This window comes from Tursiops truncatus, chromosome 3, assembly GCF_011762595.2.
Source record: "Tursiops truncatus isolate mTurTru1 chromosome 3, mTurTru1.mat.Y, whole genome shotgun sequence".
Classification (NCBI taxonomy): domain Eukaryota; kingdom Metazoa; phylum Chordata; class Mammalia; order Artiodactyla; family Delphinidae; genus Tursiops; species Tursiops truncatus.
Window position 1 is genome coordinate 165,765,714 of NC_047036.1, and position 24,777 is coordinate 165,790,490.

Consider the following 24,777-nt stretch of genomic DNA (forward strand, 5'->3'; position numbering starts at 1 on the left):
AGAGATCCGGTGGGCTCTTAATGCCTCAGCCTTTCAAGCATGGAACACTGAACACTGCCTGTCTATTAGGCACAATTAACCTCATTGGGAAGAGCCTATTGGCTGAGTCTTTCTGCCCTCTAGATTGTAACCTGGGGCAAGATAGATGCTGTGGGGCTGGGCAGGCACAGGTCTGTTGCTAGGAGACAGGATCCAGCAAGATTGGGCTCCAGACTCCAAGATCCTGGTGAGGTTTGGAGAACCAAATCACCCGGGCATCCAATCACAGCATTCCATCCCTCTGGGCACAGTGATTGGTTCACAGCTGGACATGTGACTCAAATGGGCCAGTCAGAGGGTTGTTAAATTCTAACGTGAGGAGTTGAGGGGAAGACCTCCACCCCTTCCTTTGGGGCTTTAATCATTAGGATTTGCGTTTTGTTTTGTATCGTTTTTGCTTTTGTTTTTTGCCACTGCTTGGACTGAGAGGCGGCAAGGGAGAGAGCATGCCTGATGAGGAATTAGCAGGCTTGATGTTAGACCTAATTACAGACTTTCTTGTTTCTAAGTCAATAAAATCCCTTTCTGCTTGAGCAGATACAGCTGGGTTTCTGACACTTGCAACAAAAATACCCAAGACTTTAACAAAATTTAGGCACTGTTTATTGAGCTGCAGCCAAGTGCGAGGCCCTGTTTTAAGAATGGTATATGCGGGCTTCCCTGTTGGTGTAGTGGTTAAGAATCCGCCTGCCAATGCAGGGGACACGGGTTCGAGCCCTGGTCCAGGAAGATCCCACATGCCGCGGAACAACTAAGCCCATGCGCCACAACTACTGAGCCTGTGCTCTAGAGCCCGCGAGCCACAACTACTGAAGCCCACGCGCCTAGAGCCCGTGCTCCACAAGAGAAGCCACCGCAATGAGAAGCCTGCACACTGCAACGAAGAGTAGCCCCCGCTCGTTGCAACTAGAGAAAGCCTGCACGCAGCAACGAAGACCCAACGCAGCCAAAATAAAATAAATAAATAAATAAATAAATAAATATATATATATATATAAAAGAATGGTACACGCACATTTTATTTACTCCTCGTAACCACCCCATGAAGGAGGAACTGTTGCCATCCCCATTTTACAGATGAGGAAAGTGAGGGTCAGAGCATGAAATCATTTGCCTAGGGACAGAAAAAGACAAGTCTGCTGCTTAGCAATGATTACCATTGACAAAATGTTTTCCTTTAAAATTTAATCTGTTTTCCCATGTTCAATACTATTTTACTCATCTTATTTCATAAGTCTTTTTAGTTTTTGTAGTTCATATGAAATGCCTTTTCTGGGGGGTAAGTGGGATATAGGAGGGATAGACATAAATCCATAGAATGCATCCAGAATCATCATAATGTAGTGTCTTTCTGTACTGAAGACATCTTGAGTAGTTTCTGTTTTTTCCTGGCAACCCATCCCGGGGCTGGTCAGTTCCACTGTTAGAAAATGCTTCAAGTTGTGCTGAAATCTGCTTCCTTGTAACTCCTACCCATTATTTCTAATCTGATGTCTCGGTTGTTGAAACCATTCCTAGAACCAGGCAGGAGTACACATAATCCTGCAACTGGAGCTACATGGAATCAAAGCAAGCTTTCTGAGCTTCCTGGCAGGCAAGGCAAAAAGGGAAAGCTTTTTGTACATGTAGTCCGGTCAACAAGCAGACCGGCTTTACCAGGAGAGCCTAATTTTATCCTAGGAATCATTGTAGGATGGGTTTATTGCAGTGGTTCTCAACCAGGGGCGACTTTTCCCCCCAAGGGACATTTGGCAATGTCTGGAGACAATTTTGGCTGTCACAACTGGGCGGGGGAGAAGGAATGTGCTACTGGCATGGAGTGGGTAGAGTTCAGGGACGATGCCAAGCACCCTACAATGCACAAGACAGCCTCCAACCGCAAAGAATGATCCTATCCAGAATGTCAATAGTGCCGAGACTGAGAAAGCTTGTTTTATCATGAGGCAATTCAGACGAGTGTCATCTACATCATTAGTGGAAGCAAGCAGAAGAGGTGTTCTGCCTCTAGCAGACCCTCTCATGGTCGACATGGATACCATGACTGCAGACGAAAGGTCCATCTTGTCCCCGTGGGACCCCAAACTGGACTCCTCTCCTTCCTGTGGAAGTGACAAGCTGGTCTCACAGGATTGCTGCCCATGGGGAAAGGTCTCCTGGCCAGGCTTGAGGTTGGCTCTTAGTGGCCCATTGGATTGGGGGCCTTGGTCTTTAAAGGTCTGTCTACAGGGTCAGGGAACCGTGTTCATTCCCAGATTCTCAACAGCCTGCAGAGGCAGGGCCCAGGCACGGCCACCAAGGCCCATCTTATCGTCCCAGACAGATCTGGCTTCTTGGTGGTGATTCATCAGACCCCAAGACTTTCCAGGTGGGGTGCTGTCCAAGGTACTAGTCCTTGACATACTTGATGTCCTTGACATACTTACCAGCTTCAAGCCTCCACCCCATACTCCTCCTTTCCACCCTTTTCATTCTGTCTCTGGCTGAACACCTACCCCCTTGGGCCTGATCACATGCTGATGACTTTTGTTGATGTGCCCCTGGACCCAGCTGTGATCTGGGCGCCAGCTGCCCAGCCAGCCAGTGCACCAACCATTCAGCTTCCAGCCTCTGCTCACAATAGGGGACATTGCTGGGCCATTCTCAGCATGTCCACCCTTTCATGCCCCCTCTGAGCCTCACCCAGTCTCTCAATGATTGAGCTCCATCCTACACCCTCCTTACCTTCATCCTTGGAAAGGAAGCTCTCCCTTCTTGACCCCCAGCCACGCACACTAACCAGTGTGTACATTTCTCATTTACAACAATCTAATGAGAGAGAGCTATTGTTTATCTCCATTTTACAGATGAGCAAATAGAGGCTCAGAGGGGTCAAATGACTTGCCCAGGACTACTTTCCAGGACAGGGAGGAGTCAGGATTTGCACTCTGTCCATTCAGCCCCAGGAGCCTACATTCTCAACCTCTCACCACGCTGCCTCCGTTCAACACTGTAACTCCATCCTCCCACACCATTCAGAACTTTTGGCAGCGAGAATTCCCTAGCGGTCCAGTGGTTAAGACTCGGCGCTTTCACTGACATGGACCTGGGTTCAATCCCTGGTTGAGGAAGTGAGATCCCACAAGCCCTGTGGCATAGCCAAAAAAATAAATAAATAAAAGAAAGAAAGAAAGAAAGAACTTGTGGTATCACCTGAACACCTTACAAGCGTCAGACCACCAAGCTTTTGCACAAACTGAGATGGCCTCCCTGCCCAGAGTGGGATGACACCCAGGGTCTGCGGAAATTCAGGGCTTCTCCATGGAGTCATTCTCTCCCGTACGTTCTCTCACCAACCCCATAGGCACCCTATCCTCTTTCATGGCTGACTGATGGAAAGTGGTGGGATGTTGCCAAAGTGGTGTTTATTGCTGGCTGCGGCATGGGTAGGTAGGGGTCTGGGGGGCCCGAGGGTCCACCTTCCCAGCCCCACAGCCCCACTGGCGAGGGGAGCCCAGGGGCACATGACTCTCCTGGAGGTCGTCCCATGTCAGCAGTCCTGGGCCCTGGTACTTGAAAGCAAACTCATCCTTGTTTAGGGTCGAGAAGAAGCGCTGTCTACCCGGCGGGGGCTCCGAGTGGCTGTACCTGCACTGTGGAGTCAGGGTGGGGAGCCTGGCAGGGCAGCCTGGAGGATGGCTGGCCCACCCTGGCCACCCTGTCGTTCCCGCACCACCTTGGGAACATCAAAGAGTGGGGAACGGCTGATGATTGGGTCCTGGGGAGGTGGGCAAAAGGGAACCCCAGGTTGGGCTGACCCAGGAGCTGGATGAGAAGCTGGAGAGAAAGCAGGTGGGCCCCTGGAATGCCCCCAGGGCTGGGTTGACCGTAGGTGACTCTGAGCTAATCCCTGGCTTGGAGTATAACTGTGGCTGGTGATACGAAGCTGACCCTGACATGACCCTGGGGCTGAGCTAGAGACGACCTGGGACTGGGATGACATTAAGATGACCCTGAGCCTGGGGTGACCCTAGAGTGACCCTGAGCAGACTTGACAGGAACTCTGAGTCTGAGTTGATGCTATAATTTTCCTGAGATAACTCTACACTGATTTCGGGGGTTACCTGCTTAGAGAGATACCCCCTCCCCCTCCCTCACCCACGGTAGCATCTCCTCAGTCATGGAGGCTGGAGCTATTGTGTGGCTTCAGCAGCTTCTGGTTCATGGTTAAAAAATCTGTTCCTGGAGATTTGGGAGGGGTGGCTGAGCTGAGGGGCTGAGGGGGGAAAGGCAGGGCCCAGGGGGAAGGGACACGGGAGACTAAGGATGGGGTAAGGGTTCAAGGGCGACGCCTTGGCTAGTGCTGAAGTTGTCAGGGGAGGAGGATGGATTATGAGGCGGGGAGGATGGGGCAGCCAGGATAGGGCTGAGGACGCCAGGGGCGGGGCAAGGGTAGACTAGCGAGGGTCGGGGGGCTGGGGGGGAGGGGTGGGCAGGAAGAATAGGCTAGCTGGTCATGGGGCGGAGCCAGAGTGTCCCAGAAGAGGAGGGGTAAGAGTCAGGAGAGGGCGGATATGGAGAGGGGCGGGGCCAGACCAGAGGGGCGGAGTCATGCAGCGGTGGGGCCATGACGGGGTGTGGGTGGGGGCGTTGGGGGTCACGATCACGAAGGAGTGGGGTTGTTCAGGGTCAGAGTTGGTAATCTTGGCTCAGGGGGTGGGAATCTAGCCCTTCAGGAGGCGGAGCCAGACTCGGGCAGGGGGCGGGGTGGGATTGGCCGGGGGCGGGACCACAGCTGTGCCAAGGGCGGGGCTTCCGAGGTGGGTCCCGCGCTCACCGCTTGTGCCCTGGGGCAGGTTGCTCTGCAGCAAGCGGAGGTTGAGCGCTTTCGGCGGCTTCTGCATCCCAGGGGGTAAATAGTCTGTGCCCATGGAGGTCTGGAAGAACTGTCCGAGCAGCGACGGCTCCCCTAGGGTTATGTGACTCTGCAATTTCTCATGAGGCATGTGGCGGCTGGGTGGCTTGGTCGCGGGCAGCGGCTGTAGGACCACATGGCATCTGGGAAGCTCCCGGTGTCAGGGATGTCCCATGGCCAGGACGGAGGGCAGAAGTGGGTGCTGTGAGACCTTGGACGGCTCACACTCTCTCTGGGTCCCACGTGATGGCGCTGGGAGTTGGTACTGTTATCTCAATTTACAGGCAGAGCCACTGAGGTTTGGAGGGTTAAGCGACTCACCCTACTTCACACAAACAGATCCAGGAGATGCCCGCACGCATGTCAAGCTCCTTTGCACTTGCTATTATTCACTCTGCTTGGGAAGCCCTTTTCCCTGACGAGCCCTGCTGCCTTCTTCCCCTTCCTGCTGACCTGGCCGTGGAAGAAGTGCGTGGAGGTGGTGAGCCTGCCCGGACCAGGGCACCCATTTCCTTCCAGGATGTGCGACTCCGGAGTCAGGTCGTGGTGAAGAACAAAAGGCTCTGCCAGTGGCAGAGTAGGTCCTGAGCAGCTCTGAGAGGCTGCTGTGGGAGTGAGGGGCGGGGCAGGCGGCAGGCTCTCACCTGGCTCCCGGGCATAGAAGTGTTCACCCTTGGTGGTCCTGTCGTGGAAGAGGCCATCTCCAGGTCGAATATTCACACAGTGGATGTGGGCTGAGGCCTGGGCCTTGTCATACCTGCAGATAAGGAGGTGGGAGAAGGAGGACCCATCTGATCTGGGCCCATGCAACTCCCGGGAAAAAGGAGAGAGGGACAGGCTTTCTAATGGCCGAGCTGTGGGGTGCTAATCGTGGGAAGTGTGGCATAATAGTGGGTCTTGCCTGTGGGTGATGGAGAATTCAAAGGCACAGCATTGGCCCTAGAGCCTTAGGTGACACATCCCACATGTCGTTGAGAGCCGTTTGCCCCATCTTAGTAGTAGGCCATGGTCCCTTTGTACCTGTCTGGGGGCAGAACCTGGGGCCTGTAGGCTTGTTTCTGCTCTGCACACATGGGCCCATAGCCAATCTTGAAGTCTCCCAGTTCTATGCTGGAGGAGGCCTGTGGGAGGACAGGGGTGGGAAAGGCAGGACCACCCAGCGCCCACCTCTGCTCCCCCCACCGCCAGCAGCACCAGCCCAGCCTCAATTTACCCTCTTACACGTCAAGGCAAGTGGGCCTGGAAGGGCCTGGAACTGTCTCTGGTAGGAGGTGCTGTCATCCTGTCTCCTGTGCTCCCACTCCCAAAATAATAAAAAATAATGAGAACAAGGGTGTTCCTTTGTGGCCTAGTGGTTAGGATTCTGGGCTTTCACTGCTGTGACCCGGGTTCAATCTCTGGTCGGGGAACTGAGATCCCGCAAGCCGCGCGGTGTGGCCAATAATAATAATAATGACAACAAGAATAACTACCAAGTTTTGAGCCCAGTACCTAGGTTAAGTGCTTTGCACCTCATTTGGGGGGGGCCGATATTATCCCCCCCCCCCACCTGAAGCCTCCTTGAAGCTCGGAGAGGTCAAATAACCTGCCAGAAATAATAGAAATTCAGAACCAGGTGGAGTCAAATCCAACTGACAATCCGTGAACCCAGCTTGGAGGGTCTCTGACTAGTGATGTCTACCAGAAGGTCCTCTGTATCACAGAACTGGAAAATCATATGCATGACAGCGACCCCTTGTTGAGCGCTCAGTATTTGACAGGCATATTCTGCACTCGGGGCCCTTTCGGCTTCACCAATAACTATAAAGTGGGGCCCTGTTGTTGCACCCACTTTGCAGGTGAGTGAACTGAGGCTGGGAGAGATCGACTTGCTCAGAGTCACACAACTACTAAGGTCGCAGGGCTGGGGTGGTGGTGGGGGACACTTAGCAGATTTGTCTGACCCCAAACCAGCTTTCATGACTTCGGGCCACCGCACAGCACCCTGGAGAGATTCGGGAGACATGCCTATTGTGTGGATGCGGAAACTGAGGCTCGAGGAGCTTCCAGTGTGTCTCAGCCTCTGCACTACTGACATGTGGGGCTGGATAATTCTTTACTGTGGAAAGCTCTCCTGTGCGTGGTAGGATGTTTAGCAGCATCCCGGGCCTCCAGCCGCTCCCTGATGGTACCGCTTTCTCCCTCCACCCCCCACGCCCAGTCCTGAAGACCAAAATATGATCCCCAGGCATTGCCAAATGTCCGCCGGGCTGGGCACAGTATCCCCGCTCGCCATGAGAACCATTGTGTTGGGTAAATTGCCTAGGGTGCCCGGGCGCGCGCTCACCGAAGAGGCAGGAGGGCTCGCGGAGCTTCGGGCAAATGTCGTGGAGCGAGAAGAACTCCTGGTGCGCGCTGGGCGGGATGGGCAGCTTGGCTCGGTCGCGGGACGGCACCGAGTCGCGGTCGAAGATGAGGCGCGCGCCGCGGATCTGCTCGCTGGCGCGCTCCGGAAGCGCCGGCCTGCCGCGGTGGGCGCGCGCGGGGGAGAGGCCGGTGCGGGCGCGGGAGTCCGCGTGCGCGTGCAGGTTGCTGGCCTGCATGGCGAGCGTACGCTCCCGTGCCAGTTTCCGCTCCCGCTCCCTTGACAGCAGCGGTGACGCGGCCGCATACGCGCAGTGCGTCTCCGACAGGGGCTCCTGGCCGGCCCAGCGCGCGTCCTGTTGGAAGAGGGACGCGCGGGGCGGTGGCTGGCACAGCGGCCCACGGGTAACGTTCCGGTAGGCGGGAAAGTCCCGGTGCGACGCGGACTGCTTGGCGTCCACGTGCAGCCGCGGGTCGGGCCCCAGCGCAAAGTGCGAGGCCTTGAGGAATTCCAGCCAGGACATTGGGCACGGCAGGAGGGCTGCCGCGGCCATCGCGGGACGCAGCGCCACCTGTGAGGGCGCGGAGAAGGGACTGAGCAGGTGCCCGCGGGGTCAATGCTGCCTTTTACTCTTTTCTCTGTGCCAGGCACTGGATATCATAAGAAACAGGTGTAGGGGATTCCCTGGTGGTCTAGTGGTTAGAACTCTGGGCTTTCACTGTGGGGCTCGGGTTCAATCCCTGGTCAGGAAACTGAGATCTCGCAAGCCGGTTGGCACGGCCAAAAAAAGAAAAAAAAAAAAAAAGAAACAGGTGTAGCCCCTCTGCCTGCCCCCAGGGAATGTAGAGCTATAGGTCGTCACTCATATGGCACTTACAGTGTGCCAGGCATGGTTCTAGGCCCCCAGAGGGGGTCCATCATTAACAGACCAAGAGCCTTGCTTTTGTGGAGATGGTAATGGGGCCTAGAGGAGACAAACAATAATGTATAAATGTAATCACATAACTTGCAGAGTCAGTTACAAGCTGATAAGTGCTGTGGGGAAAAAAGTCACACAGGGTAGAAGGATGGGGTTTCGGGTGGAAGGGTTGTAGTTTTAAATAGTCAGGGAAGGCATCACCGAGATGATAGGCAAAGACCTGGAAAGAGGGGCAGCGGGGCATTTGGGTATTTGGGGGTAAGAGCATTCTGGTCAGAAGAAACAGCAGGTGCAAAGGCCCTGAGGCTGGTGCAGAGAAACGGGAAGAGCTGTAGAATTAACCACTGCATTTGACAGTTTGCTGCCAGAACCCACTCTCCTCACTCTCAGTCAGTTGTCGAGGCCATGGCTCTCCGCTCCTTCATGTCTGGGAACCCACTTCCGTCTCTCTGCCCAACCCTGGCTACTGTCCCATCTCTGCCACACACCCCCTCACTGGTTTTCCTGCCCTCTGCAGTTGTCCCAGGTCCTGACTATTCTTTCTGTCCTCAAGCTGTTTGAGGTTTACACACCTTCTACTCATTTCTCTGGGCTTTTAGCTCCGGGCTCCCAGCACCCCACTTAGCCGACTGCGACTTTCTGGTCTTTGCTCAGAGCTGAGGTGTTTCCCTCACTCTCCTCTCTGCACCTTAGAGACCAGACCCTTGGATGCCACCGGCACCCCTGGCTTAGCCTCTTCTCGTGTGGGAGGCCCTCCTGGATCACTTCAGCCCACAGCTATTTGCTCATGTCAGTCTCTTTAGAAAACACATATCAAAGGTTTTAACGTGGCAACCACTTCAGCGTGGAGGATTTGATGTCAGAGGCCGATGATGTCCATTATCCCCATTTCCCCAGGTTTTCCTCTAACACTCTTCTGCACAGGATAGGCCGAACCGTCTGAGTCACTGTACCGCTTAATGCCACTCCAGGGCTCATATACCTGCAATGTAGCCTTAGAGACATCTGTGCTCTCCACCTCCAGCCCCAAGACCACCAGGAACACACAGGTATTTGAACACATAGGGCTTGTTACCTGTTGCAGCGGGGAGGGCGTACTCTATGGACCTATCAGACTTGGGCTCGTCTTAGGTGCTTCCTGGGAGGTTTCGGTTAAGCGGGGCTTTGCTCTGTGTTGGATTCTTTTACCGGTTGGAAATTTGACTTCCTTGTTTTGAGATGTTCCGACAAATAAAAATAATATATAAAAACATCGGGACAGGGAAGGGGGGCGGGGAGATGGGAAGTTGATACTTAATGGGGACAGAGTTTCAGTTTGGGAAGATGAGAGCGTTCTGGAGATGGATGGTGGGGACGGCTGCACGACAGTGTGAATGTAATCAGTGCCACTGAGCAATTAAAGATGTTTAAAATGGTCCGTTTTATGTATATTGTACCACAATACAAAAAATTTTTTTAAAGGAGAAAGCAATTTCTTAAAAAAAAAAAACAACTAACAAACAGATGAAATAAAAATGTAAGGCTGGTGAACCTGTCCCAGTTCATGGTGCCCTAAATCACCTACTGAATGGGATCTTCCCTTCCTCCCTCCCTCCCTCCCTCCCTCCCACCCTCCCTCTCCTCTCCCTTCTTTCCTCCCTCCCTCCCTTCCTTCCTCCCTCCCTCCTTTCCTTCCTTCCTCTCTCCCTCTCTCTTTCTTTCTTCTTTCCTTTCCATATAGTTGACATAACACTGTGTGAGTTTAAGGTATACAACATACCGATTTTTGATACATTTCTATTGCAACATGGTTGCTACTGTAGCCTTAGCCAACACGTCTATGGTGTCACATAACTATCACTTCTTTCTAGTGTCTGCAACAATTAACATCTGGTCTCTTGGCGGGTTTAATGTTTATAATACAGTCCTCTGGTCTGTCGTCCCTGTACTTTGAATTTGAGCTCCAGGACTTATGTACTCAGTGGGTTCCTTTTCACTAAATTCAAGCAAAGTGTTGTTTTGTCCACTGGGTCGAGGTCCCATTACCTGCTCCCTAGCCCAGGGCTCTGCTGAGGGCTTTGGCCCAGCCAGGTTGATGCAAATATACATTTTCCCTGCCTGCTGGGAAAAGGAGGACCCAGGAGTTTGTAGATCCTGGATGCTGTCAGGAAGCAAGGGGGAGAGGTAACACCCTTACAGAGAAACAATAATTTGGATCACAAAGTCTAAGGAATGAAGTAAGATTAAAGCAGCGATTGGCAAAGACACAGAAGTCATTTAGATTAGCCAGGAAATGTCTGGTTGCTGTTGTGAGTTGGACAATGTTCATGTTTTGTCTGTGTTCAGACACCATGATGGAGTGGGCTTGTTTTGTCTTGTTCAACCACGGTCACAGAGTGGCCTTGTCCAATGTGGGCGTTCTGTGAAATGCTGTGATCGCCAGGCCAGGCCCTAGCAACCACAAGGCCAGCTGTGAGTGCCAGGCCGGTTCCTGTCTCTTTCCCAAAGGTCAAGCTCAGCCCTAACCCGATGGTGGCAGACACTGGGAGGGCGGGGCCCTGCCCACAAGACTCACCGCTGTCTCCTTGGTGCCTAGAACGGAGCCTGGTGCACAGCAGGCATCAGAGAAATGCCTTGTGTTTTTACAAGGTCCATGGGGACAGTACAGGCTCAAGAGAAGGGATCCAGTCACTCATGGAGCCGCTCCACAGCCCAAGGGGCCCCCTTCCCTCTGTGGGCCTTGGGCTTGGCTTGGACGTTTTCTGCTTTTTGTATGTGTGTGTATATAGTTTTTGTTTTAATTTTTTTTGGCTGTACCATGCGACTTGCGGGATCTTAGTTCCTCGACCAGGGATTGAACCCGGGCCCCCTGCAGTGGAAGCGTGGAGTCCTAACCACTGGACCGCCAGGGAAGTCCCTGGATTTTTTCTGCTGATGGAGCAGTGTCCCCAGTTAGGGGGTTGGGGAGCACACAGACCCCTGCACCCAAGTCTTAAGCAAGGAGGACTGTGCTCGAATGTGAGGCTTAAAGAGTCTCTTGGATGTCTTGGGGAAGTCAGGCCCTCGGAAGGAGGCTGGGGCTTGGGGTCCAGGTAAGAGAGAATGGGGGCTGCCTATGGAGGAGGATGTGGGCTGGGAAAAAGTAGATGGATTCCAGGGATATTTTGGTGGCTGTTGGGACATGGGAGGGGCATACTGAGGTAAAGAGGTGAGAGTGATATCCAGGGCTGTGCCTGGGTGATGGGCAGGGGAGCCTCGAGATGGGAGTACAGAAGAGCAAGACGCCGCTGCTGTCAGTCTGATGTCAGTCTGGGAGTAGCTGAGTGTGAGGGGGCTTGTAGGATTTGCAGGGGAACTGTCCAGGGGGCAGGTGGGAGCAGTAGACAGGGCAGGATTGGAGGGAGATGGGGGGAGAGACCAGCAAAGAGGTGGCTAGGGAAATCGTGGGAGTGGATAGGATCTCCCAGGACAGTGCGGATGGAGCAGAAATAGTGAGCTTTTGACAGGGCGCTGAGCCCCACAGGCAACACCGCTTATTGAGAAGCTATTTTGTGCCACGCTGTGGGGATCTAGCTGTGACCAAGACAGATCCAAAGCCCTGCCCTGGTGGAGTTCACATTCTGTTGAGGAGAGACAAATAACTAGACAACCAGACAAATAACTAGATGACTAGGTTAAGCAGCAACATAGACAGTTATGTTAGGTAGTGTTACCAACTAAGAAGAAAAATAAGGCAGCAAGAAATGTGGGCAGGAAGTGCCCAGGAGGGTGTGCAGGGGAGGTCCCGTGAGAGGATGGCATTTGAATGAACATGAGGAGGAGGTGAGGGAAGGAGCCATGTGGGTATCTGGAGGGAGAGCCTTCCAGGCAGAGCGAACAGCCCATGCAGAGGTCCTGAGTCAGGTGTGGGCTGCAACTTCAAGGAACAGGAGGAGGGCAATGTGGCTGGATAGGAGTGAATGAGGCTGGGAGAGTGATAGGAGTCGAAATCAAGAGGAAATTTTTGTTTTTTTAAAGGAGATCAGTCAACATCGTTAGTGATTAGGGACATGCAAAACAAAACCACGGTGAGATACCACTTCCCAGCTAGTAGGAGACGTGCCATGTGTGTCTCCTTACTGGTAAGCCAGCTTATCTTTCCCTGACCTCTATTGATTATTTGAGGCTCAGGAAAAATAGGAGAGCAGACGCAATCTTTCAAAGGAGGAAAGTATGTAGAGGGGTTTCCTCAGCTGACTGAGAAGAGGAAGAAGAAAGCTGATGTACTATGAGAAGAGGATGGAGGTGGGGGGAGTAGGTGGTATATCGTACGTACGTTAGTCCGGACTGAGCCCGTGCTGGCATGGCAATATTTTTGGATATGCTGGGTTAAAATGTATTATTAAAATTAATAGTCCAAGTGTTGGCATGAATGTGGAGAAACTGGAACCCTTCTGCATCGCTGGTGGGAATGTAAAATGGTGCAGCCACTGTGGAAAACAGTCTGGTGGCTTCTCAAAAAGTCAAACATTGTTACCGTATAATCCAGCAATTCTGCTCCTAGGTATATGCCCAAAGGAATTGAAAGCAGGGACTAGAACGAGTACACGTACACCACGTTCATAGCAGCACTATTCACAAGAGTCAAAAGGTAGAGACAACCCAAGTGTCCATCAACCGATGAGCAGATAAACAAAATGTGACGGAGCCAGAGCATGGAATATTATTCAGCTACAAAAGGAATGAAGTACTGAGACATGCACAACGTGGATGAACCTCGAAAACAGGGTCAGTGAAAGAAGCCAGACACAAATGTTCACATATGGTATGATTCTATTTATATGAAATATCCAGAACAGGTAAGTCCATAGACACAGAAAGCAGATGGTGGTTGCTAGGGGTTAGGGAGAGGAAGAATAGAGTGACTGCTCGAAAGAGTGACAGAGTTTCCTTTGAGGGTGATGAAAACATTTTAAAACTCTAAAGGAGGGATGTCTGTACAACACGTGAGTGTACTAAATGCCACTGAATTGTACATCTTTTTTTAAAATTATTTATTTATTTATTTTTATTTGGTGGCTCCGGGTCTTAGTTGCAGCAGGCGGGCTCCTTAGTTGCGGCTTGCAGGCTCTTTAGTTGTCGCATGTGAACTCTTAGTTGCAGCACGCATATGGGATTTAGTTCCCTGACCAGGGATTGAAACTGGACCACCTGCATTGGGAGTGCGGAGTCTTTTTTTAATAAATTTATTTATTAATTTATTTAATTTTTGGCTGCATTGGGTCTTTGCTGCTGCACGCGGGTTTTCTCTAGTTGCTGAGAGCCGGGGCTGCTCTTTGTTGTGGTGCGCAGGCTTCTCGTTGTGGTGGCTTCTCTTGTTGCGGAGCGCGGGCTCTAGGCGAGCGGGCTTCAGTAGTTGCGGCTTGTGGGCTCTAAAGCGCAGGCTCAGTAGTTGTGGCGCACGGGTTTAGTTGCTCTGCAGCATGTGGGATCTTCCCGGACCAGGGATCGAACCCGTGTCCCCTGCATTGGCAGGCGGATTCTTAACCACTGCACCACCAGGGAAGGCCCGGGAGTGCAGAGTCTTAACCACAATGCCACCAGGGAAGTCACTGAATTGTATATCTTAAAATGGTGAACTTTTTGTTATGTGAATTTCACCTCAATTTAACAAAAAAAAAAAAAAAAAAAAGGAAACAGGCTATGCTAACTTTTTGAGAAAATGTCTTTGATTTTTTTGACCGGCTAGTCCACAGAGACTGCACAAAATTCAAAAGCTACAAAACAGTGCAAAGGTGAACATTTTAATCTCTTCCCAGTGACAACCAAAGAATGTTGCTCACTGTCTGGCTCTACAAGGACTGAGTCATTGGCAACTGCAGTCACTGACCTTCATCAAACCCTGACAGGAGTTCAGGGCCGAAGATCAGGAATGAGGCTCTTTCTGCTCGGGGAAAAACTGGCAGGACTTCAGATAGATATTTTCAGGACAAATTTTTTATGAGCCTGGATTCTTGCATCTTTCCAAACTAAGAAAAGCACTAAAATCATTAACTGCAGTATTTGTTCCTTGTGACCAGAAGCTACCTTCTCCTGAGATGTGTGATTACACATACCCTTCTCCAAAATCACACATATACTGACCTTCCCCCCACCTTTTCCTCAGAGCTGTCTGAGGCTGTGTCTAGGGCTACAGTCCTCAGTAAATCCCTCAATAAAACGGAAACTCGGGCTTCCCTGGTGGTGCAGTGGTTGAGAATCTGCCTGCCAGTGCAGGGGACACGGGTTCGAGCCCTGGTCTGGGAAGATCCCACATGCCGCGGAGCAACTAGGCCCGTGAGCCACAACTACTGAGCCTGCGCGTCTGGAGCCTGTGCTCCCCAACAAGAGAGGCCGCGAGAATGAGAGGCCTGCGCACCGCGATGAAGAGTGGCCCCCACTCGCCGCGACTAGAGAAAGCCCTCGCGCAGAAACGAAGACACAACACAGCCAAAAATAAATAAATAAATAAATAAATAACAAAAAGCAAACAAAAAACCCCCGAAACTCACAGCTCTCACGGTGTGCGTTTTTATTTGTCAATACCAGCCGCCCAGTTATCCTCTCTGGTGCAATTCCAGTTATCAGATTCTCGTCTATTCTTCTAGAACGGTTCTATGCGTTTCCTTGACTTTTTTTTTTTTTAAAGGGGAAGAGTTTATTTATTTATGCATTCATGCATGCATGATCTTAGTCCCAGGGACTGAACCTGCGCCCTCTGCAGTGGAAGCACAGCGTCCTAACCACTGGACCGCCAGGGAATTCCCCCAAGTTTCCTTGACTTTCTAAAAACGCCTTACATGATATGACAACAGCCATCCATGCTCCCTACAGACAAGAAGACAATACAGAAAGGGTGACGCAGGAAAATTAGAGAACTCCCTTCTTGGACCACGGCAAACAGGTTGGTGTTTTGCTTGGAATATTTCTGTGTGTGTGGGCAGTTGGTTACCTTTGAAAACACGGGTAGCTAACTCCGAGGATCCACCTGGGTGCACAGGCCCTGGGGAGCGCACACGTGGCGGCCCCAAGGCTGCAAAGTCTGTCCCTCCCAGCAGCAGACAAACGGTCAAGTGCCCCACAAACCGTCGCAGCCGCGCCTGCGCAGAACGTCCCCGGGAGCGCGCAGCCTGGTGCCGGGCCCGCCCCCTGGCGCGGCGCGCTGACGTCGAGGTGACGTCACGGCGGATCGCCATGGTGGCCCTGAGCGGTCTGGCGTCGGCGCTGGAGTCCTATAGGGGCCGCGACCGCCTGGTGAGGCTGGGGTGGAGCGCGGCCAGAGGTCTCGGAGTCGGGCCAAAGCCCCGAGACCCGGACACTGAGGCCAGAGAGGGAGCGGGGTCACTCACGATCCCCCAGGGCAGAGGCCCTGTCCCCGAGTAGTGGACATGTAGGTTGTTCCGGCCACCCCATCGTGACTGGACATTTACAGTACCAACTAAATCCTCACGTCTGCGCATTGGGATCCGGCCGGATCACTGTAGCTGGTCGTTGGGTCCCAAACAATATCGTATGAGGATTTAGGATGTTGCAGGGTCCCCTCTGGCTGGACATTTGGATCCTGATGAATCCCGTATAGTCGGGCACCTAGGTTGTTCTGGCCAGTTCAACCTGGCTGGACATTTCCATGCCAAACAAATCCATGTCTGGACATGTAGGATCGGACTAGGCCACTGTAGTTGGTCCCTGAGTTGTCCCAAACAATCTCACACAGGGATTTAAGATTTTGCAGGGCTTTCCCTATGGCTGGATGTGTAGGATCTCACCACATCCCCTCTGGTTGGGTAGATTGTTCCTTCCAGGCCCCTGAGGTCAGACTCTGAGCTTGTCCCAATCAGTCTCTTCCAGGTAGGCATTCAGGTTGTACTAGGGAAGGTACCAGTAGCTGGGCATTCAGGTTCCAACCAAATCCCGTATGATCGGGTGTTCGGGTTCTAACAAACGCCCCCAAGCTGGACATTTAAATTGCAGCGTTTTTGCCATTACAAAGGTGCTGAAAAGGAATGACAAGTAAAAATAATATATAAAACAACAGGAAAAAGTATCTTCTGAAAAGCAGATGATATAAAGATATAAGGGTGGTGATGCAGACCCAGTTCACCATGCCCCAAATCACCCACTGATTCCCAAATCACCACTGGGTTCCTTCTCACTAAAGTCATAAAAACAAATGATCCTTTTGTCCACTGGGTTGAGGCCTGGTCACCTTCCCAATCCACAGCCCAGCCACAGAATTTCGTGCAGCCAGGTAGATGCAAATGTATTCAATACATTTCCACCTAGCCCTCCTACATGCTGGGAAAAGGAAGATCCAGGAGGTGGGAAATGGGGGTTTCTTTTTCTTGTCCCCATCACATATGTCTCCAAAGACTGTGCCATTCAGTGACATGAGCCAGTACTCTGTTAGTTTCCCAGTGCCTTTTGGACAATGATGTCATGGGTCTCCATTTATCCCACCTACAAGTATCCTTTTCAACTTTTGGCTTTTACTGGAAGTTTGTTGATGGAGACTCGTCCTCCCACTTGATCTTATGGGGTCCACGGCCAGGTCAGGGGTGATCCAGCTCAGTCCTGCCCCAGGGCCATGCTGACTGCTTCTGGTTTCCCACAGATGCGAACGCTGGGGTACTGCTGCCAGCTGGTGGGCGGGGTCCTGGTGGAACAATGTCCTGCCAGGTCAGAAGTGGGGACACGCCTGCTGGCACTGTCCTCCCAACTCAGCCACTGCAGGACCGTCCTGCGACTCTTTGATGACGTGGCCATGTTCGTCTACACCAAGCAGTACGGCCTGGGGGCAGAGGTAACAGGGCGCATTGGGCTGAAGGGAGGGGGTGTGGACCCCGGGAAGTCAGCATCTTATGGACTGGTCTCTATAAAGGCAATCATGTGGGCAGTTTACTACTTTTTTCAATTTTACTTTTTTTTTTTTTGGCCACGCTGCACAGCATGTGGGATCTTAGCTCCCTGACCAGGGATGGAACCTGCGCCCCCTGCATTGGAAGTGTGGAGTCTTGACTACTGGACCACCAGGGAAGTCCCCAATTTTACTACTTTTGGAGACAATCAGATGTTCTCATTTCAATTTTAATTAAAAAAATTAGCTCATACGTTTGCACATCCCTAAAGACTACGTAATTAAAAAGTCTCTCTCCTTCCTGACCCTCTGGCCGCCAATTTTCCTCCTCAGAGGCAGCCACTGTTGTCAGCTTCTTGTGTTTCCTTTATGAGGTCTCCTGCACCTGCACAGGCAAATACACATTGCTTACATAAATAGTTGCATGCCATTTACACTCTTCTGCCACTTGCTTTTTTCACGTAACAGTACAACTTGGAGGTCATTCCATATCAATCCAAAAGAAGCTCCTTCCAGGAATTCCCTGGCAGTCCAGAGGTTAGGACTCCATGCTTTCACTGCCGAGGGCCCAGGTTCCATCCCTGGTCGGGGAACTGAGATCCTAGCAAGCCACATGGTGCAGCTAAAAACACAAAAAACAAAAAACAAAAGAAGCTTCTTCCTTCGTTATGGCCACGTAGTACGCATGTATAGCCAGATGGTGATTTACTGAACTGATCCCCTGTTGGACACGCAGATTAGTTACATCTTGCCGTTACTACAACAGGACCGCATCATTTCACCAGTGGATCTAGAGCAGTGTTCCTCATCTGGGTGGTGGTACGATCTTGTGCCCCCCAGGGGATGGGCTGAGAAGCTGCCCTGGGCCAGCCTGGCTGAGTCATGCCCCCTTCCTGGGCTGCCCTGCCCCTCCTCACTGCCCTCCAAGGGTCTCCTCTCCGACTCACTTACTCAGATGCTCCTCCATTCTGCCCCAGTGCCCGTGGCCTGATCATCCCCAATCTCAAGTGTTTCCCTGGACTTTCCTCCTGCTTTGACACCCATCTCTTCAGCTTCCTGTGCATCCCCCCATCTCCTCTGTGAGGACTCCCCCGAGTCCCCAGGCAAGGGGTGGGGGGCTCCCTGCATCTCCTAGGTCCCTTGGCCAGAACAAGAACCTCTTTTGTTGGTCCCCACCCCTGCTCCCACCTCCCGCCCCAGTGAGAATCTCCTCCCCAGCGTAGGGCCCGGACCTTGCTGCTTCTCAGGAAACACCAGCGGAATGAGCATGTTGGGGTCGGGGTGGGAGGCCCCATCCTCACGGAGGGGTGAAGTGTGCCAGGACACCCCAGAAGGCCCCAGACAGGATGGCGGAGCTGGAGTGGGATTCAGAACCCAGAGGGAGGCAGGATCACAGCTGGCCAGTAGGAAGGAGGCGGGCAGCGAGCATTGGTGGGGCCTTGGCTGGGAGGGCGGGGTTCCTGGGACGACAGAGAAGAGGCAGAGGGTATGGCAGGCAGTGAGGATGACGAGGTTAAAGGTAGAGAAGTGAAGGACTTGGCTGGCGACCCGGCCAGCTTGGAGGCCTTGAGGGGGCCGGACCCTGAGGGGCGGAGCCCAGGGTAGGGGCTCCGGCAGCCTCAGCTGGCCCTGCCTCGCTGGGCAAGCAGGGGTTCAGGACTCAGGGTTGGAGGCCATGGGATTTGCAACTCAACAGCCTGAGGCCCACCCCTGTATGAGATGGGGCAGCTGGCAGCTTCCTCTAAGAGCCTCAGTTTGCCTGTTTGCAGGGGTGGTGACCCCTTTCTGCTTTGGGGGAGCTGACCCAAGCCTTGCAGTGTAGTGCCTGCTGGAAGTTGGCACCGGGTGTGTGGCAGCCCACCCAGCCACCCTGATCTGCCTGCTCAGGGCTCCCTGTGGGGCTGCCTCCCCTGCTCCCCTCGCAGGGTCCTGTACCAGACACCCACGCACAGGAGCTAGGAAGGCTCTGATGCAGGGTGTCCCAAGTTGTCCTACACGGGAATCACCCGGGGACTTAAAAAACTTTCCTGGTGCTGGGGCCCACCCCAGCCTTGGTGAGGCAGAATCCCTGGGGCTGGGGGCTGGGTGTGGCGTTTTTGAAACTCCTTGGGGGATTCCACTGAGTGGCTGAGTTCAGACCCGCCACTCCGCTGGGCAATGTTGACCACACTGCTGAGAAATCAGGCCTTTGTTCTCCTGCAGTGCCAGCTACAGGCCAGCCTGCCAGGCCTGGACATTGCCCTGTGACTGCCACCTGGCATGGCCTGGGCGCCTAACATGGGCAGTGGGTAGGTCTGATCCCAGGTCCATCCCCCCATCTCTCCCGGTCCTGCAGGAGGAGGCCATCTTTGTCCGCTGCGTGTCTGTCCTGGGCAACCTGGCTGACCAGCTCTACTACCCCTGTGAGCACATCGCCTGGGCTGCCGACGCCAAAATCCTCCACGTGGAGTCTGCGCCATGGTTAACACTGAGCACAGCCCTCTGGGGCCTCTCCCTGCTCCTGGGGATTGCTAGGTAAGCAGCGGGGCCGCCCGCCAGGGGGCTGGAAGGGAACACCCGAGATCCCCAGGCTGACGGAAAGACAGGCTGGAGGCGCGGGGGTCTTTGCCTCCTCTGCTTTTCCTCCTCACCACCTCACTGTATCCGTCCCCTATTGCCGCTGAAACAGATTTCCACAAACTCGGCGGCTTCAAGCAACACAAATTGATCATCTTAACAGTTCTGGAGGTCGGAAGTCCAAAATGGGTCTCACTGGGCTAAAATCAAGGTGTGGGCAGGGCTGAGTTCCTTTCTGGAGGCTCCAGTGGGGAGCCTGTTTCCTGGCCTTTTCCAGCTCCTAGAGGCTGCCTGCATTCCTCCGCTTGTGGCCCCGTCCTCCATCTGTATTTTGTTTTTTGCTTTTTTAAAATTTTATTTATTTATTTGGCTGCGTTGGGTCTTTGTTGTTGTGCACGGGCTTTCTCTAGTTGTGGCGAGCGGGGGCTACTCTTCGTTGCGGTGCACGGGCTTCTCATTGTGGTGGCTTCTCTTGTTGCGGAGCTCGGGCTCTAGGCGTGTGGGCTTCAGTAGTTGTGGCTCGCGGGCTCTAGAGCGCAGGCTCAGCAGTTGTGGCGCACGGGCTTTGTTGCCTCGGGGTCTGTGGGATCTTCCCAGACCAGGGCTCGAACCCGTGCCCCCTGCATTGGCAGGTGGATTCTTAACCACTGCGCCACCAGGGAAGCTTTTTGATGTAAGCTCCCCTCGCAGCCACAGTGGCTGTCGTGGAGTTGGCCCATCTCTCTGGGCATTGGCCTTCCTCGCGTGATTGGGCAGCCTGGGCTGGGCTATGGCTGCTCTGAGGCTGCAGCGTCTCCTCAGGCTGCCTTGTGACCTCCGGCCCCAAGAGACTGAAGGGGCAGCCTTGGTTCCCTTAATTTTTTTAAATAGACTTTTTCTTGGGGGCAGTTTTAGGTTCACAGCAGAACGGAGCCAGAAGTAGAGAGTTCCCATGTACGTTCCCCCTACACACACACAGCCTCCCCTACCATCCACACGGCACCAGAGCACGGCGTTTGTTACAATCGATGAACCGACGCTGGCACAGCGTAATCACCCCACGTCCATGGTTTACATCAGGGTTCACGCCCTGTGTTGCCCGTTCTGTGAGTTATATCCACCAGTGACGTATCATACAGAATATTTTCACTGCCCTAAACGTCCCATTTTTAGGATGAATATGCTCTGCCTGTTAGTCCATTCATTTTTAGAGCTTCTGGTTTTCCCCTCATTTCTCTGTATGCGATGTGAGCAAGGGTGTGGGGCTTGGGAAGCCTTTCGTGGGTGCTCATGATGACTGGGGGTTCCTAAGACCCCAGGGTGCCGGAGAGTCATGTGGGAGGTTGTTGAAATGTAGGTGCCTGGCCCAGGCTCCCAGAGGTTCTGATTCTTCAGGTCTGGGGGCGCAGGAAGCATCATTTTGCCTGAGTCCCCCTGGTGGCTCTGATGCAGAGCCACTGACCTCACTGAAGGTGCTGCCCTCTGTCCCATCCCCTCAGGGAACATGTCAACTGGATGGGCACACAGTGGCTGGGAAGATGTGATCAGGCCCTGGACGGACCTCTGAGTCAGGAAGCCTGGCTGAGGTCAGCCTTCCAACTGGTGGGACTCGGCACATTCACGTCCCTGCACGCCCCACAGCCCAGGCTGCAGGGTGCAAGGGCTGTGCAGAGCAGCCTGGTTGGACATCACCAGGGCCCCAGAGTCCCCAGGGAGCTCTAGAGGATGCCCAACTGATGGCCGCTTCCTCAGTCTGCAGACACCAGCCCTCGGGGCCCAAAAGGTCATCTAGTTTCACCTCAGACAGGTCTGGCCAGTGTCCAGGGTGTGTGTGTGGGCGGGGGAGGGGGCAGGCCTGGCGCCCATCTGGACCCCATTTCCCTGGTGAGCCAGCCGAGGCGCAGGGAGGGAGACAGCTTCCCCAGGCCGGCTCTGGGCCAGCCTCGGTGTCCTCATCCACAGTGGGGTGGCTTCCCAGCTGGGCCATCAACCCTGCACGTGGCACAATGTACTTTTGAGCTGCGGTCCTGGGGCCAATGCTTCACAGAGGCCGGGCTGGAGCCTGACTGGCCAGGTCAGAAGCACTGGGCACTCCCAAGCCTGCAGCCCAATAGGTGGGGGGCCTGCCTTAGGGATGAGTCCCCAGGAGCTTCCGAGGCACGGCTGCTCTGGCGCTCCAGAAAGGCGCAGGACAGATGGAGCCATCCACTGGCGAGGCTGGCAAACTTTACAGGGAACCTGTGGCCACAGTGGCAGGCGGGGCCTCCCCTCAGGCCCCTGCGCACCCTACCCGGCTTCTCCAACCCCGTCCTCTGTGGTGTTGCAGGTCCCTGTGGATGGTCCTGAAGCTGAGACAGAGGCTGAGGAGCCCCCTGGCAGCCCTCACCAGGTACGATGTCCGGGGTTTTGCCCAGGAGACAGGCCGACTTCTTCCTGCAGGCTGGGTACCCCAGAGGGTCTCCCCAAGCCAGGGAGGTGCTCAGAGTCACCAGCGATCAGCCCCGCCCTGTGCAGGCCCCGTTGTTGGGGGGGCATGATGTGTGCCACATCGAGGGGCCTCGCTGCTGCCTCCGGGTGGATGTAGCACTTTTACAGATGGGGAAACTGAGGCTAGCTGCAGGTCCCCTAGGCAGGAAGTGGCAGAGCCAGGACTCCAGGGCTGAGCCTTCACGGCCGTGCCCCCATCAGGGAGGATGATGGGAGATGGAGTCCGTTTGCTGAGGACCAAGGTCAGTCACTATCTCATCCTGGGAGAGAACACGGGGTAGGGCCACTCCCAGCATAAGCCCAGAAGCTGCCCACACCCCTGCCCAGCTCCACGGGCTCAGGAGGACGGAGGTGTGGACCTGAGACTCTCGCTCCCGCTGTGGGCAACCTCTGGCGAGTGTGACCTGGACGTAGCCCTGCCAGTCCTCCTCCCTCCCCAGCACTCCTTGCCCTGCCCTTGTGGGTGGGCGGGGGGCGCCCGGGCCTTCCCTGAGCACCCCCCCACTCTGCTCCCATAGCCGGCTGCCCCAGGGCAAGCGGAGGGACATGGAGGCCCAGATCCGGTCGGAGGCGCTGACCCTCCTGAGCAACCTGGCTGACCTGGCCAACGCGGTGCACTGGCTGCCCCCGGGCATCCTGTGGGCCGGCCGCTTCCCCCCGTGGCTGGTGGGCCTCCTGGGCACCATCTCCTCGCTCCTCAGCATGTACCAGGCAGTCGGGGCCGGCGGCCAGGCCTACGCCGCCCCTGACGGACCGGGGAGCCGGAACCCTGACGGCGGCCCTTCCCACGGAGCAGCGATCGCCCCGGAGGGGCCAGGTCTTTAATTGAGCAGATCAAGGCCAGGTGTGGGGAGGCACGGCCAGAGGATGCGCAGAGCAGCCTGGGGCACGAGCCCCCAGAGGGGCGGGTGTGTGTGGGCGGAGCGGGTAGACCCCGAGACTCGGTGCAGTGGAACAGGCACCCGCAGGCCGGAGTCCTGTACCCAAAAGGCGAGCGGGGGAGCCGGGTTGGGATGGCGAGCGCCAGGTGGGCCTGAAGAAAGTGAAATGAGAATCAATTAAAGGCGGTGGTGCTGCTGCGAGGCCAGATGTGAGAGCTTATTCCTAACGCCCCGGTCCCTCCTGTCCGCTCACTCACACGCCCTCTCTCCCGGGCGGGCGGGGGTGCCCCTGGGCCTTATTTTAGGGAGGGTGTGCAGGTGCCCCTGTGGGCCTGGGTTCAGCCTCCTGCAGGCTGGAGCCGCAGTGGGAAACCACACTTCCCCGCCCGCCTTTGGAGCATCCTTGGCCGGTGGTCCCCTCCGACGCTGCCAAGCGTGGCCCGCCGACCCTGAGCGGCCCTCAGCCATGGAGGGCGGTTCTCCCTCCCCGCGGGCGGTTCTCCCTCCTCGCGGGCTCGGGCACCCCGGCCGTGGATGCCGCCTCCACCAGGCTGTGCCCGGGCCTCGTGCTCCTGGGCATCACGGGGTGCCTGTCATGGCCGAAGCATCTCACAGCCACCGCTTGGACCCAGAGCTGCCGTTGTCCATTCAGGGCTGGTCTGAGCATTTCGTGGGCTCCGAGCATCTCTGGAGACGCCCGAGGCTCCTGTCTCCCAGCTCGTGGAGAGCACGGCAGGCAGGACTGGACGAGCTTGTTTTCCAGTCTGACGTTTGAGAGGCCACACACGTGGCCTCGGGTGGCCTCGGCGGGTGGTGGGTGGCCCACATCTGCCCCTGGCTCTTGCCTGTGACCCTCCACATCTGAGTCCTGGCGGGAAAGCGGAGGGAATGGCGCTCTCCCTCACAACTCAGAAGCACCGGGGAGACCCAACGCACCGGCGGCGTTTACAGTCCCTAAAGCCTCACGTGCTTTCAACCACGTTTTGTTCTTTTACAAAGAAGGTACGTGGCCAGGAAGAGCTGGGGTGGCTGCAGGGACCCCACCTGGCCCCATCCAACGGGGGGGCTCCCTCTGGGCTAGGGGAGGGAGGAGGAGGAGGGAGGGGGTCCCTCTTCCCTCTGGTAAAGGGGGGGCACACTCTGCCTTCCCAGCACCCAGAGGCACCAGCGACATTAGGGCGGGGGTCAGAGCGGCACCTGCCTACCTGTTGGGAGACTCGGTGAGTTAACACCTGGAAGGCAGCGTGTTTGTCAGGGGACCACGTGAACACCTGGACGTGTAACACGGCAGGTCACAGGTGCCCCAGGAGGCTGGCATCCCCCTCGGGCCTGGGCAGCCTGGGCAGCGGGGCGGGGACGCAGCTGACGGCCTCAGGCACAGCTGGGTGGGCTGGTGACCAGGAGCCGGCTCCAACTGTCGTGTGGCCACACCCTGCCCCGTGCCCTTCCCTGGGCTGGTAGCTCAGCTGCAGGTTGGGGTGAAGCAAGACAATTCCAGGGGACCGGTCCCGGCGCGGGACTCGGGGAGCGCGTGCTCCGTCAGGGAGCAGGGAGGCTGAGGGGCCCCGCCTTGTCGAGGAGGCTGACGCCCCAGGACCACAGGGGCGGCCTAAGTGGGAGGGGACCGGCCAGGGCCGGAGGACCTGGCGGCATTCTCCGCACCCTGGCTTCATCAGCGCTCCCCCTGGGGACCACTGTAGCCACCTTGGCACTGGCACTGCCTCCAACTTTGTCCAGATGGAATCACTGTCTGTCTGGGGCTTCCTCACCGGGAACAGAGCAGGCTACCTGGCCTGGGCTCTCTCTGTGCAGTCCATCCAACCACTGGTC

The 24,777-nt window shown here is 55.1% G+C and overlaps 2 protein-coding genes and 1 long non-coding RNA gene across 5 annotated transcripts; 1 reads left to right on the forward strand and 2 right to left on the reverse strand.

Annotated features, from left to right (window-relative positions):
* Nucleotides 1-1,052: 1,052 nt before the first annotated feature.
* Nucleotides 1,053-8,187, reverse strand: SAXO5 (stabilizer of axonemal microtubules 5). Its single transcript, XM_033854504.2, is given in 10 exon segments — nt 1,053-3,668; nt 4,174-4,207; nt 4,209-4,257; nt 4,853-5,054; nt 5,384-5,493; nt 5,575-5,687; nt 5,951-6,051; nt 6,144-6,230; nt 6,818-6,833; nt 7,253-8,187. Coding segments are annotated over 10 exon segments (1,515 nt in total). The 5' UTR covers nt 7,828-8,187; the 3' UTR covers nt 1,053-3,440.
* PEX11G (peroxisomal biogenesis factor 11 gamma) lies at nt 7,860-23,153 on the forward strand. Of its 3 annotated transcripts, XM_073803335.1 has the most exons (6): nt 7,860-7,875; nt 15,025-15,094; nt 16,802-16,990; nt 19,380-19,558; nt 21,906-21,968; nt 22,585-23,153. In XM_073803335.1, the coding sequence occupies exons 3-6, from the start codon at nt 16,802-16,804 to the stop codon at nt 22,889-22,891; spliced, it is 738 nt and encodes a 245-aa protein (XP_073659436.1). In that variant the 5' UTR covers nt 7,860-7,875; nt 15,025-15,094; the 3' UTR covers nt 22,892-23,153. The 3 variants fall into 3 exon arrangements, with proteins under 3 accessions (XP_073659436.1, XP_033710402.1, XP_033710401.1); XM_033854511.2 differs by lacking the exon at nt 7,860-7,875 and having other exon boundaries at nt 14,878-15,094; XM_033854510.2 differs by lacking the exons at nt 7,860-7,875; nt 15,025-15,094 and adding an exon at nt 15,336-15,444.
* LOC141278395 (uncharacterized) lies at nt 17,257-24,145 on the reverse strand. Its single transcript, XR_012331108.1, has 2 exons — nt 23,471-24,145; nt 17,257-23,099 (listed from the first exon to the last, which is right to left on the reverse strand). It is a non-coding gene; the product is annotated as an uncharacterized lncRNA (long non-coding RNA).
* Between the last annotated feature and the right edge of the window lie 632 nt (nt 24,146-24,777).

Bases quoted from the DNA above. Each gene is read 5' to 3' on its own strand.
- PEX11G (XM_033854510.2), top strand. From the start codon at position 15,385: ATGGTGGCCCTGAGCGGTCTGGCGTCGGCGCTGGAGTCCTATAGGGGC. The intron at 16,991-19,379 runs GTAACAGGGCGC...CCGGTCCTGCAG, and splicing joins AGTACGGCCTGGGGGCAGAG to GAGGAGGCCATCTTTGTCCG. The intron at 19,559-21,905 runs GTAAGCAGCGGG...GTGGTGTTGCAG, and splicing joins CTGCTCCTGGGGATTGCTAG to GTCCCTGTGGATGGTCCTGA.